At 36.3% G+C, this 14,734-nt stretch overlaps 1 protein-coding gene across 1 annotated transcript in view; it reads left to right on the top strand.

Annotated features, from left to right (window-relative positions):
• Nucleotides 1-14,734, top strand: part of LOC136848007 (carbohydrate sulfotransferase 5-like) — a 94,401-nt gene that overhangs the window by 73,220 nt on the left and 6,447 nt on the right. The window contains 8 exon segments of the mRNA XM_067120017.1: nucleotides 2,297-2,438; nucleotides 5,292-5,436; nucleotides 6,496-6,899; nucleotides 7,593-7,633; nucleotides 7,635-7,654; nucleotides 10,411-10,557; nucleotides 11,590-11,788; nucleotides 14,457-14,636. Of these exon segments, the coding sequence (XP_066976118.1) occupies nucleotides 2,297-2,438; nucleotides 5,292-5,436; nucleotides 6,496-6,899; nucleotides 7,593-7,633; nucleotides 7,635-7,654; nucleotides 10,411-10,557; nucleotides 11,590-11,788; nucleotides 14,457-14,636 (1,278 nt within the window).

The following is a 14,734-nucleotide window of genomic DNA, read 5'->3' as shown; positions in this document are numbered from 1 at the left end:
CAAATATGCTTGCATCTCCAAATTAATACTTACGACTAGTGTACAGATAGCCAATCTTTCCAGTCTGCTAGTTGTGTCCGCAGGTGTTACAGTACTAGTCCGTAGTTGGGGTCTTTTGTTGCTTTTAAATTTCAAGTTTCGCTCCTGTAAGAGGTCGTGTGATTTGATTCTTTGCAATCGTTATTTCTATCATCTTTATTTTGAGTGTCATCGTTAGTGTTCAGTTCTGCAACATGGAAACTCTTGACGTAACTTATTTTGAAGTTGTTTTTTGGTTGAATATTTTGTTTTGATTCGTAAAGACTTTGTCTCGTTTTCAACAATCTTTCCCACCTCATCAAGTAAAAAAAAATTCTCTTTCGGTTTCAATATTTTCATTTTTACCAGTTTGTCCCACACGTTTCCTTTGAACTCATTGCCACCTTCTCTTTTATAAGGAACACTTCTCTCTCTCTCTCTCTCTCTCTCTCTCTCTCTCTCTCTCTCTCTCTCTCTCTCTCTCACCCACCAAGGACGAATGGCTTAGACCAAGAACGAAGAAACAATAAATCTGATTGGAGAGATTCAGTCATATTGTGAATCATTATTAGTGTATTAACAACTTTAAATTACGAAGACGATTTACCAGAATGCAAAGGAAAAGTTTATTTGTTTACATACGGACGCTGACTGCGATATCACTTAGAAATATTAGTATTCGGTAAGTGTTGAAAGTTTTAAGTGGTATTATTTATTGATTTTTTTACATAATGTTGTCATTCATCTCATGATTGAAAAAAATTCGTTTTGTTTTTTTATTTATGTTTTATGATTTATGTTCTTTTACTGTGCTGAACTGTCTGTCGAATTTTATTTCTATTCTTGAGTTACTGGAGCCTCGCGAATGGCTGTGAGTTGTTTCTGAAACATCTTGTCAGCTGAAGGGAATAAAATCGAACACCATTAGACCAAGGTAGTAAGAAGAGATTCAGAGGATTAGAGGTGTTGTATTCAAGTAGAGGATGGTATATGTGAAGCAAATTTTATATATAGGCTATATATATATATATATATATATATATATAGTGTGTGTGTATATATATATATATTAATATATTAATATATTATATATATATATATATATATATATATATATATATATATATATATATATATATATATTACTTATATATACATAAATATATATGTATTTATAATATATAGCCTGTATATATACAGTATTATATATATATATATATATATATATATATATATATATATATATATATATATATATATATATAATATATATATTATATAAACATATAGTATATATGTATAATAATATATTACATATATACATTATATATACTGTACATATGCATATACAATTACATATACAGTACATACACACACACACAGGGTATCCATAAATTCTCTTCACAATTTAAAAAATATATTACGAAAGCCATTGATTAGATATCTTAATCAGATTTGTTGTATGTACTCAGCAGGTTATCAAAGTTTTCAATCACATTGCATTTGTGTATTTCAGGTACCCTGTTGGTGAAAGAGGTTCTGTTAAATGAACCCCTAAAAAATGTCTACTCCCCAAGAAAAGACACAATGTGTGTCATACACCCTATTTTCGTTGACAGTGGCTCCCAGACCTTCTTGGCCCATTTCATCCTCACCTTCTTTGTTCCTACCAACCTTTTGATTCATCTCTCCAATAATATTCTAGTTCGGGCATCATTTGCTGGGTAAATAATAACACCTAGGGAAGAAGAAAGACAACATTGGGTGGAACGTTTTTAGGAGGCGTTAAATAAGAGATATGAGGGAGATCATTTGACTGTTATACCAGAAACTGAAGAACTGAACATGTACCTTACTAAGGAATTCACAGTCTTTGAGGTAGAATCAGTAATAACTCTACGGGATGGACACTCCAAATTATGATGGTATTTTTGGAGATGTACAGTAGTATTTGCTGAAACTGATGTGACACTGCCTATACTAAGTACCGTCGACCGTTTTACAGAATGTCGAATGGGGAAACAAAGCCTAATTATTGGTAAGGGATGACAGTTTTCGGGGTGGAACATAAAGTCACTCTCCGTTTCTAGCTCGCTCGTTCCTGGTCCAGCCAGTGGGTAGGCTGATGGTCCTCGGAATACAACCACACACACACACACACACACACACACACACACACACACACATATACATATATATATATATATATACAGGTAATTAGTATTGGTCATCATCTCTTAATGTGTGAGTAGATTTTGTTAAAAGATTTTCTTTGCAGGAAGCAGCCAGGTAAGACCCTGCTTGTGATATTGGCTGGAACATCGCTTGTACTGCTGTTCTTCAATCAGTCTGACCTGAGGGCATCCTTCACCCATCCTGTACATCTGCAGTCATCAGTTTATTCGCACAGACGAATCCATGTAGGTTTTTCCGAGGTTGGTGGTTTTATTTTTAAGTTTTAAGTGTATTTTTGTAAAATTCCTAAGCAGATGTTATGTGCGGAAATATGTATTATGCCAACCCCATGATATGCAAATAAGTTGTTCATTTTATCATAAATTTCACTGTGCATATGAAAAGATAGAAAAAAATTCACTTTTCTGTAACTGGGTTAAGCTGGCTTTAAGCCTAAATTGCTGGTTCCTTTTTGCCATTGGAGTGGAAATAAGATGGGTAGGGTTCTGAGATAGTTTAAACCTCAGGGTACCCATCAGTTGACGAGGAAGTGTGGAAGCAATGATTTCTGATATACTTTCAGATATCTAGGCAGAAAACAGAGATTTCATTTTAGGACAGCTCTTTTAAATTCCTCGATCAATATCAATTCCCGCAACTTATCAAAACTATCTGCTTCCTTCGCCTTGAGCCAGTCATCCATAAACTGCTCCTTCCTACTTAAGTCATATCCGGAACTTTCTTGTAGTTCCGGAGTTTCTGGCAGTAGGACTCAGAAACAAGGTCATAAGCCTTCAAAATTATGGCTTTAACAGAATCATAATCTGAAGAAAGTTTTTCATTGCACCAGCGTGGTCCACATATCCTTAGGCTAATTTAGTTTCTTAGCTATCCTTTCGAAAGGTATAAAAAACTGAAACATCACCCTCAATAAACAAGGGAACCAGTTTCAGTGCACTTAACAAATTAAACCTATCACCACTGACACTATTATTATTATTATTATTATCATGATCATTTGCTGACAACCGTAGCTTTAACAACTGAATTTCGTGTTCTCTCTCTTTAACTCTTTCTTCAGCCTGCAACAACTTAGCCTTGCAGTCTATTTCCTTGATATTGGATTGCTCCTTCAAAATATTCAGTTGTAACTCACTTGCCTTATCATTAGTTTCGTTAATATCTACACCTATCTCCTCAACCTCATCATTAGCATTAACCTATTTCATATCCTCTTCATTATCCTGTTCTTCCCCACTATTCATTTTCGTCCTCCCCTGGATCATTTACATTCAGCCTCCCTGTATACGACTTTTACCGCCTTGACGACCTCCCACAAAAGTCGTCCCTTCCTTATTTCAGTTGATAATCCTAGGTTTAAGAACTCAGCAATCAACCGTAATTCATTCCATTTAAGATCATACAAATTCTGTTCTCAACCAGGATTAGCGTGAAACTGGGTAATAGAGACCTCTTTATCCTCCAAAAACAACATTATTAAACCCTGGGGACCTGTCTTAACTGCCAACAAACTATCCCGACTGCTCTTTGAGTACTTCCCCAGTGTGAACCTGGCAAAGTCGCCAAGGTGTCCTGTAAACAATCCTTCAAGGCTTTGTTCTAACTCTCCCAAAGATACTACCAACGCAAAGCCATAGGTAAAGCTGTCCTTCCAGTATGAAATAGTCGAGCACACTCCCGCATACTCGCCCAAAAGGATCTCACAATGCATGCGAGAACGGGATAACAAGCGAGCCGTCAAACGACCAAAACATGAAAAGATAAAAAAAAAAAAAACTCTCATGGGCGAGGTACCACTTAAACACAGAAAAACCCGTGGTGGGGGAAAAAAGACACTAATTCAGCTTCTCGTGACTGAGCAAAACAAAAAAGCTACGTTAAGTCACGAATAAATTCAAAGTACGAATAATTTGCATGTAATTATTACAATACATATATATACTATATATATATATATATATATATATATATATATATATATATATATATATATATATATATATATATATATATATATATATATATATATATATATAAAAATATAATGTATGTATATGGGGAGCTGAAAAGCAAAGGCCGCTACTGTAAAAGGTGTATATTAATTGCTCCGGATGGTTCAAAACTGTCTACCCTTCACCAGTATATAATACTGGAAAAGGCTATGTTGTCTAGTTTTTTATACATCGCAAGAGGACTTGCACCTTGCTTGAGTTGTTTAAATTATTCATTCTTGATCCTAGTTTATCTATGCTAAACTCTCTCTCTCTCTCTCTCTCTCTCTCTCTCTCTCTCTCTCTCTCTCTCTCTCTCTCTCTCTCAGCCGCATTCTTCTTAGGTTACCTGTTGTCTTAAATATCGGTATTTCCTGTATAAACCGGATTTTTTCCCCACTTTATATACATGAAGCTTTCTTGGGCCACAGACTCTTTTTCGAAACAAAGTACGGTAAGGACCATTACCGTCAGATTTACTTGACAGTCCTTTTCCGCCGTGGAATGTTAACTGAAACGATATCATACTTGAAAATGCCCATGTTTGCGAAGCCTCTAGATAATAAATTCAACTTTTTTTTATGTCGATCATTATACTCTAACTATAAATTTTGGGAGAAGATTTGAAAGTGATGTGTTCATCTGTTTGGCAGCAGGGTTTCGTGGATTGCAATTAACTGACTTGTAGGCCTACATCTTTACTTTGGGGGAAGGGTTACATTTACTACGCTCCAAGGAGCCGTCTATTAGATTTTGGTGCATATACAGTATGACTCGCCGTTTCTGCGCATGAGTGTTTGGTTATTTGAAAATGTCGTATTTAAAAATAACTGTTGCCGTTTTTTAATGTAAACATGATGAAACACTATGAAGAGCGTCCTTGTAGAAGGGAAGAGAACGTCTAAAGTGCTTAGGTGCCTGCTAATATAATTAAATTTGGTTTTCAATCAATATTGCTTGCAGTATGTTGCTGCCTTGCCTCGTATCTTTCTATTTGTCGTTTGTCTGATGACGGGTTCAAAGAGTATGTTGCCTTATGTTTATGACTTCAGTTTAAGTATTTTAATGAGACTGTTCCTGCTACAGGACTACAGCAACCCAGAATACACGGCTCCTGGGGAGACGGGAGGAGAAACCGGAAGGAAGACTGCGAAAGACAGGTCCGGGGGCCCCATCGAGCCCTTAGCAGCACCGAATGGGGCCCCATTTCCAGACGCCAAATCTATTCAAGGTGAGCATTGTGATATGCATTGTCGTTTCTGCTGAGGGCTGCTGACAACGAATGTGCTGGCTGTAGAACTGGAGGTTTAGATGCTTTCACAGAGGGGAGCTTCAGTTTCTGTATTGGGGATATATTTGCCCTTTCTTAATTTGTTTAGTGTTTTGTAGCGATGGATGTAGAACACTCGCTCACAGGTAGATTTCCTGTGATCCTCGTGCGTCTTCTTGACTAATGTATGTGGTCTTGACGCTGTTTGAAAAAGCGAAGTCTTAAATATGAGCAATCCACGGAATTTGAATACGTCAAGACTGTTTATTTCGTTGAGACTCTCGATGAAATTGATCCACTGCTATACTTGGAAAACCTATTGCTGTGATTTAAACGATTTTCAAAGTTACGTTGTCTATAATAATTCAAGTTAAATTGTAAGTGAGTATATTAAAATCGGCTAGCGGAAATGTAACCTTCATGTCATGAGATTTTTGTTGAGATCTTCACAGTAATTTCTTATTTCCACACTTGATTGTACTGTATAACTCTTTTAGCATACGAGTTGTGTACATGGATCCCTTGCGAGATTGACGCACATGACAAATTGCTCTTGACAAAATTTTCCAAAACTTTAGGTGATAGCAGCTTAGTGTAGATTCAGTTCATTATGATATTTAAAAGTGTATAAGTAAATTAAACATGTGATTTATTTGTCTTGGAACAAGTTAAATTATTGTGGGATTAAGAACTTTGGTTCTAGTTAAGTAGTTTTAGTTAAGGATGTTCGCCAATTGATGCCCTTTTTTTCAGTAGTCTTCGTACAAGTTGAAAATCTCCTATTGGTCTGTACGGTTCACGAGACAAAGTATCTCCGTTGTTCACATTTCATTTTGTGCACTGAATATTGAATCTGTCATTCAGACTTCTTTGTTTGAACTTAGAAATGCGTCACTTTTATGAAACTTCCTGTGTCATGTCATCTGTTATATTGTACCATTCTGCATCTGTGCATTTTTACTATTCCTAAGTCATAAAGATTCTGTGGATGAATGAAGTCAAACTTTGTTGAATTTGCAGCCAACGATGAGGAAGGAACAGCCGAAGAAAAAGAAAGAGTTGATACCCCGGAAGACAAAGACCCCGAAATCTACGAGGACCCGCCCGTACCAGCTAGTCAAGATGGTCTTCCATCATCAGCGATTGCCGTCCAACAGTCCGGTGGTGGTGGGAAAGAGGAGGCAGCTGGCAAGGACCTCTCAGGGAACGAGAGAGCGAAAACGACAGAATCGGATGCGTCAGGAAACGTGGAGATCGAGAACGCTGACGAGTACGGTGCTGACTACGAGTTGTACCCAGTCCGGATCATTAGGCCGGCCACCAAGCAGGGCTTCATCGACTCGATCATTGAAAAGCAGAGAAATGTACTGCAGGAAGCAATGGAAGGATACACTTTCCATAGGAAATTGAAGGCAAAGTATGTGGTATTGCTGGTCTCGTTCATTGTTAGCAAAAACACTTACTCAGCGTTGCACAGAATATTATTTGAATTTAATCAAATTGAAAATTTTTCAGTATCAAATAAAATTATTCCATTTATAGTGAAAAAATCATATAATCAGCCAATTGTACGGACATCCTTATCTCTTTGTCTTTATTCTTTTTGTGCACACTCGACGCCCATTTGATTGGAAAACTTCGATTGACGAAATAACCTGCATTAATCGGGTCAGAACTTGCAGAGGTGACTGACAAGGAATATATATATATATATATATATATATATATATATATATATATATATATATATATATATATATATATATATATATATATATATAAATAATGTATATATATATATATATATATATATATATATATATATATATATATATATATATATATATATATATATATATATAAACAAAGTAACTATTTTATATTTTAAAATATTTAGACACTAATATATTTAATATCAATGGCCTTGGGAATAACATATACCGAGTCAGTTTGATGTGACCTTTGTTTAGATGTGATGGACAGTAACCATTCAAATATAAACAAGATTATATATGTACATATATGTTTATACACAAACACACACACACATATACAGTATATAAACATACATACATACATAAAGTATGATAAATTTGTATACTTTTTTTTGCTTTCAGGATATATCTTGGAAAATATATAGTCTTGTTGTAACGTCCTGGATCTGGATCTACTTTCATTGGTTAGAAATTCGTATATTTATAATATATATATATATATATATATATATATATATATATATATATATATATATATATATATATATATATATATATATATATATATAAAGTAACTTATTTATATATTTTAAATATATTTAGACACTAATATCATTTAATATCGAATTCACTAGGCCTTGGGAATAACATATACCGAGTCAGGATTTGATACAACACCTTTGGTTTAGATCAAGTGATGGACAGTCTACTTTTACCATTCAGCCATCAAGAGAAATATAAACAAGATTATATATGTACATATATGTTTATACACAAACACACACACATATACAGTATATAAACACCTACATACATACATATAAAAGTCTGGTAAGTAAAGATAAATTTGTAGTACTTTTTTTGGATAAAAGTCTGGTAAGTAAAGGACCTGGCGTCGAAAGGCCTTTGTTTCCAGTGGATAAAAGTCTGGTAAGTAAAGGACCTAGATTTAGTCTTTCCTTCGTGGATAAAAGTCTGGTAAGTAGACCTGTAAAGGCCTCGCAGCACTCCAGTGTTTCTTTCCTTCGTGGATAAAAGTCTGGTAACCTGTCCTGGAGATCTGTGTTTCCGTTTCTTTGGATAAAAGTCTGGTAAGTAAAGGACCTGGCGTGATCGCAGCACTCCAGTGTTTCCGTTTCCTATATGGATAAAAGTCTGGTAAGTAAATACCTATATATAGGCCTACTCCAGTGTTTCCGTTTCCTTATAAAAGTCTGGTAAGTACCTATATATATAGCACTCCAGTGTTTCCGTTTCCTTCGTGGATAAAAGTCTGGTAAGTAAAGGACCTATATATAGTGTTTCCGTTTCCTTCGTGGATAAAAGTCTGGTAAGTAAAGGACCTATATATAAGTGTTTCCGTTTCCTTCGTGGATAAAAGTCTGGTTGGACCTGCTTTCCTTCGTGGATTCTGGTAAGTAAAGGACCTAGCGTCGAAGGCCTCGCAGCACTCCAGTGTTTCCGTTTCCTTATTAAAAGTCTTAAGTAAAGGACCTGCTGGTAAGTAAAGGACCTGGCGTCCATTCCAGTGTTTCATAAAAGTCTGGTAAGTAAAGGACCTGCGTCGAAAGCCTCAGCACTCCAGTGTTTCCGTTTCCTTCGTGGATAAAAGTCTGGTAAGTAAAGGACCTGGCGTCGACCTCGCAGCACTCCGTTTCCTTCGTGGATAAAAGTCTGGTAAGTAAAGGACCTAAAAATTATGCACTAGTGTTTCCGTTTCCTGTGGATAAAAGTCTGGTAATAAAGGACCTGCACTGTTATTTTTCCAGTGTTTCCGTTTCATAAAAGTCTGATAATCGTTTCACAAGTAAAGGACCTAGCGTGAAGGCCTCGCGCGTTTCGCTGGTACCTGGCGTCGAAAGGCCTATATGTTTCGTTTCCTATGGATAAAAGTCTGGTAAGATAAAGGCCTCGCAACTCCAGTGTTTCCGTTTCCTTCGTGGATAAAAGTCTGGTAAGTAAAGGACCTAAAGGCCTCGCAGCACTCCAGTGTTTCCGTTTCCTTCGTGGATAAAAGTCTGGTAAGTAAAGGACCCTGCGTCGAAGGCCTCGCAGCACTCCAGTGTTTCCGTTTCCTTCGTGGATAAAAGTCTGGTAAGTAAAGGACCTGCGTCGAAGGCCTCGCAGCACTCCAGTGTTTCCGTTTCCTTCGTGGATAAAAGTCTGGTAAGTAAAGGACCTAGCGTCGAAAGGCCTCGCAGCACTCCAGTGTTTCCGTTTCCTTCGTGGATAAAAGTCTGGTAAGTAAAGGACCTAGCGTCGAAAGGCCTCGCAGCACTCCAGTGTTTCCGTTTCCTTCGTGGATAAAAGTCTGGTAAGTAAAGGACCTCCACTCCAGTGTTTCCGTTTCCTTCGTGGATAAAGTTTATCTTTATAGTGTTTCTGTTTCCTATATTTTATCTTTATATATATATATATATATATATATATATATATATATATATATATATATATATATATATACTAAAGGACCTCATTCAAACTGGATGGGATCTAATGGAGTTTTTTATTCAGAAAAATTTACAAGCTTTCTTGGACAAACAGTCCACATTATCAAGTATCCATACAATGAGCAGACGCGTACTCCAGCTGTACTTATATCTGTGTGCTGGGTACTTTTAATTACCCAGCACACAGATATAAATACAGCTGGACTACGCGTCTGCTCATTGTACGGATACTTGATAATGTGACTGTTTGTCCAAGAAAGCTTGTAACTTTTTCTGAATAAAAACTCCATTAGATACCATCTAGTTTGAATGAGGTCCTTTAGTAATTCTACTAATGCACAGAACAATTGTGTATGTGATAAAGTTAATATATATATATATATATATATATATATATATATATATATATATATATATATATATATATATATATATATATATATATATATACATACATACATACATATATATGTATATATATAGCTTTGTGTGTGATTTGTAATTTTCTTTTTTTATATTTAGATTTTGAAATTATTGTTGCAATTAGTGTATTATTACGTGTGTTATGCATACAGATATTGATGTTAGAGTGCACCAGGGCACCGTTTTTTAATGCTCTAAGCAATTTAAATCAAGTGTTCCTTGAAATGCAGACTTGAATCAAACTAAACGTGCATAGTTCGAAATATAATGTATAATTCTACGAAATGTTTAGGTCCAACCCTTTTCAGAAACCTTTAAATTTTGAACGTTGCTTCGTGCTGTTGCAGGCGACGTTCTCCAGAGTCATCCTGCAACTTACTACCACTACGAGCCCCTTCTAGATTTCGGAATCCGGCAAGTGCGGTACGGAGAGCTGGCCCACGAAGCAGTTCATAACCTCAGGCATCTCCTGACTTGTAATTATTCTGAACTAAGTAAGAGCGATGCTGTATTCTGTATGGGTACAAAAAAGTATACTTTAGTTTAACCAGACCAGGCCCAGTGATTAGGCGTCAGGTTAATGTTTCATGTTAGATTAATCGGATGACTGCATTTCGTGTATTGGTTTAGATCTTATTTCAAGACTCCAGAAATTTTGCTCCGCAGTTCTTTTTGTAAACAGAAGCTTTTAACTGTTTAAAACCCTTCTCCAAATCCTCCCTCACATTCTCACGCCATCTAATCCTTTGCCTCCCTCTCTACCCTCTACCCCTAAGAGGTTCCACCCAAGCCGTTTTCACTCCTTGTTCCTCACTCGTCCTTACCACAAACCTTAGCCATCTCCATCCCAATTCTCTTATCATATCAGTCATAGTTACTAGTCCTAAGCTGCTTTTATCATACTTTCAACTTCAACTCCATGCTCACCCTCCTGGCTTAAATCTAGGCCATTTATAACTAATCTATCCACTACCTGTTTGCTGGGAAATCACAACTTCACTTTTACCTACATTCATGTTCATACCACCCCATTTAAGAGACTCATGCCACCCTTGCCTTTCTTTGCTATTCTTCTGTAATCGCCAGATCATGTTGATATGACAGTGTTTATAGATTTTCTTTTCTAATCCATTCATTCAGTACATCCACAGCCAGTTCTAACAGAAGTGGGCTAATTGTCGATTCTTGGTGTAAACATACTCTAACTTCAAACTTTTCTGTGTTGCCACAAGCTGTTATTACCTCTGTCCTGATTCTTTTATATATATCATTTCGACCAACCTAACCACTTTTTCTGACACTTTAATCTTTCTTAAACACCGTAACACTACCTCCCTAGGTATTCTATAAAATGCCTTCTCTAGATCTGTAATTGTGTAGCAGAAGTCATGGAAGAGTGTCAAGAAATGAATGAGGCTTTCTCACACCGGCAGAAGTCGTAATTTGTTGGTGCTATTTCTCAGAGTTGTTTGTACCCGAGATGACCGGAATGTCTGTTATTTCAAGATAACATTTTCCATTTTCAGATCATTACCTCGACTATGGACCTGAGCATCCTTGGCTCTTCATCCATAACTCCAGGCTTTGGAATTACTGCACCTCCTTTCCACAGCTCTGCTGGGATCCAGATTTCCTCTCTCCGTTCTGCAGCCTCTTCCCTTTCCAGTCAATGAAGACGGTTAGACTGAGGCTTAACCTCACTAGAGAATTCCTCGAAGATAAAACGTAAGTTGTTTGAATTACTTCTTCGCTTTATAATATTTTACCGTACGCTAAAGACTAGATATCTAGTTCGTAGAATTTTCATTATATGAGTAATTTTATCCCTTCAGATTAGGCTTTAATATACAGAATTATTATTAAACGTAGCTTGCTCCCATTTTCATTATTTTATGATAGAAACGTCAGGGATTAAGCCTAGAACAAGAACACTTGTTCTGTTTATATTTTGGTGGTGTGAAAGTGTGCATCAAGTTATCGCTGTCTAGTTTCTATATTTTTTTCCAATTGCATGAGCTGTTTGTAGAAATTCACTGGCATTCCAGTAGGCTACCCTTATAGCGTGAACTTGTTAGTTTTTTTAAAATATAATCTGAAAGGCATTTATAAATGAATGCGAATTTCTTTGTAAACCAGCATATAACAAGTTCATGCATTTATAAACAATAATGTGTATGTGTGGTTATTGTTATTATTAACTTGGTGAAAACACAATAATATATTTTAGAATACTTATGTATTGAAATCAGTGGCTAATGACTCTATAGTTTAATATCGATCTGACACCCAGAAATATTACCAATCCTGCATTTAGTTACGGAATTCTTTGCCCATTTATTATTATTATTATTATTATTATTATTATTATTATTATTATTATTATTATTATTATTATTATTATTGTAGGAGACACTCTTGGAAGAATATTTTCATTAGATGTAATAGCTGTTTCAGTGGCGTCAATTCAATACTTTGTAACGCAGTGTCATTCAATTACGGTAGTGATCATGCCATTACTGAAGAAAATTATGAAACGTGTACCATTAAGTGTGAGATTTCTAACTTCATATTTAGATGTAAAACATATAAAAAGAACAACCTGTAATGGGCCCTTACCGCACAGAAGTATCTATGAATATAGGAAAAAATGCTTGCACAACTGTGCCTGTCAGTGAGAGAAATTATTAGAACTGAAAAGATAATGATAAAATATGAAACATATTATCACTGATAATTGCTGCATGTAATTTATAGGAAGTGTGTAATCTTTCTTAAAAGCGCATTTTCTCTGTTGACTGCATTTTCCCAATAGCTGCTTTATTCACCATAACTATCTCTATAGATGAATGGTCAAACTATCGTTGGCGCTTAATCTTTAAATAAAAAATGAAAATACGATAAATTCCACTTGCAAAGTTCCGAAGTCAGGCATAGGCGGTTCAGGAGCTCAGCCAGTTTTATAGCATTGACGGTTTCGTTGTTGCAGCTTGGTGCAGTGACTCATCTGCTGGTGTTTCTCTTTGAATATTTTGGCTGTTTGAGGGGATACTCGCTCTGTCGTCTGTATAAGGCTTGGATGTTGTTTGGTCCTGGTTGTAAATCTGCCTGATGTTGGTGGGCAGTAGGAAAGTTTCGTGTTTCACGGTCAGGGAGGCCTTGTTCTGCTGGGTTAGAAGTGTAGGTGCCTCGGGTCGGTGCCCTTTTGATTATTCTGTATCTCTCGCAATAGTGTGTCTTGAGATGTCAGTTTGGTCTGCCTCTCACACGTGGTTCTTTATTGTGCCTTCTCATGTATGGCAGGGGATCTTCTTGGCTAGTCTTATTGTAGTCCCACCAACATGTGAGCCGGGACATCCATATAAGGGGCATTAGAATAAGTGTTCTGTGTTAATCTGCTTTAGAGAATCTCTCAATGGTGGAACTGGGCTAATATTCGTAATCATGGTTTTGGTTTGGCTGTTATGATAATAGTGGTGGGGTCCAGTTGTGTGTTGACTTTGGTGAACAAATTTTTTATGTTCTTCTAGACACATAACATGACTCGCAAGTATGATACTAGATAAAGATTAAGTTCTCTAGACGAAGAGCCACGACCTTTTTTATACAGATTGGTCTGTTTGACCAAACTTCGCATTTTTTCATGAATTATTCATTAAACTTACTGCGTAACTCGTGGATCATGAATCTAAATTAGAACCTCGGAATTTTTGCATTGTGTTACTAAGAGTTAATTTAATGATACTGTACATCACTGTTGTTTTCCCATTTCTTCATGGTTCTTATATCTACCCAAACTGAAGCTGCCTCCTTACATAACTAACAGACTGCGTTGAATGCTACCTGTCTCTTATCAATACGCGTATGTGTGTTTTGTTATTTCATACACCCGCTGTTAGAACTGCATAACGTACAAATGCGAAGAAGCTGTAGATTCTCCACTTTCAATAATATGGAACAAATGCCTGGATAATTAACCAAATTCCACTCTTAATACGACAGTAACCGACATTTTTGTGAGTTTTGTTTGCAATTCAAAGAACGCAGGATCTCATAACGCTCCATGGAACCGAGCCTTGATTTCCTCCATAATACCTTCATTCTCGCCCATTGTACGACATGACTCACTGCCGTATAATGTTTTATGAAAACAGGGAAGTAAACGTGAAGAGTTACTTGTTACTATTAGATATTTGTATTAAAATTATCTTGCTTGGAACTGATGCTATCTTGAGTGTTAGTTCAGAATAGCGATTAATGCAAGGATTTGTCTCTATAAAATAAGTTTTCAGTCGATAGCAGATAATTCACGTGATATTCCAGCGAACTTGTTCGTGAGGTCTGCCAAATGTTTTGCCAGAACTTGATTCACAAAGTAAATGTTCTTGTCTTACAGGTTAGGTGTACAGGTTCTGCTCTTGGTCAGAGACCCAAGGGGCACAATGCAATCGAGACACCATCGCGATTGGTGCCCGGGAAATCCTGACTGTGATGACCCGGCCAAACTCTGCAATGATCTCGTCAGCGACTACAACACTGCCATTGACTTCAGAAGGAAATTTCCATCTTCTTTCAGGTATATTTAAATATGTATATGTATTTCTGTGCTTCATTCTGTGCTGATTGAAGATAGAAGTAGAAATATGAATCTAAAGGAAGATTTTATATATACAG

The sequence above is a fragment of the Macrobrachium rosenbergii genome, chromosome 18 (genome assembly GCF_040412425.1).
Source record: "Macrobrachium rosenbergii isolate ZJJX-2024 chromosome 18, ASM4041242v1, whole genome shotgun sequence".
Classification (NCBI taxonomy): Eukaryota; Metazoa; Arthropoda; class Malacostraca; order Decapoda; family Palaemonidae; genus Macrobrachium; species Macrobrachium rosenbergii.
This window is presented reverse-complemented; position numbering and strand designations above follow the sequence as displayed.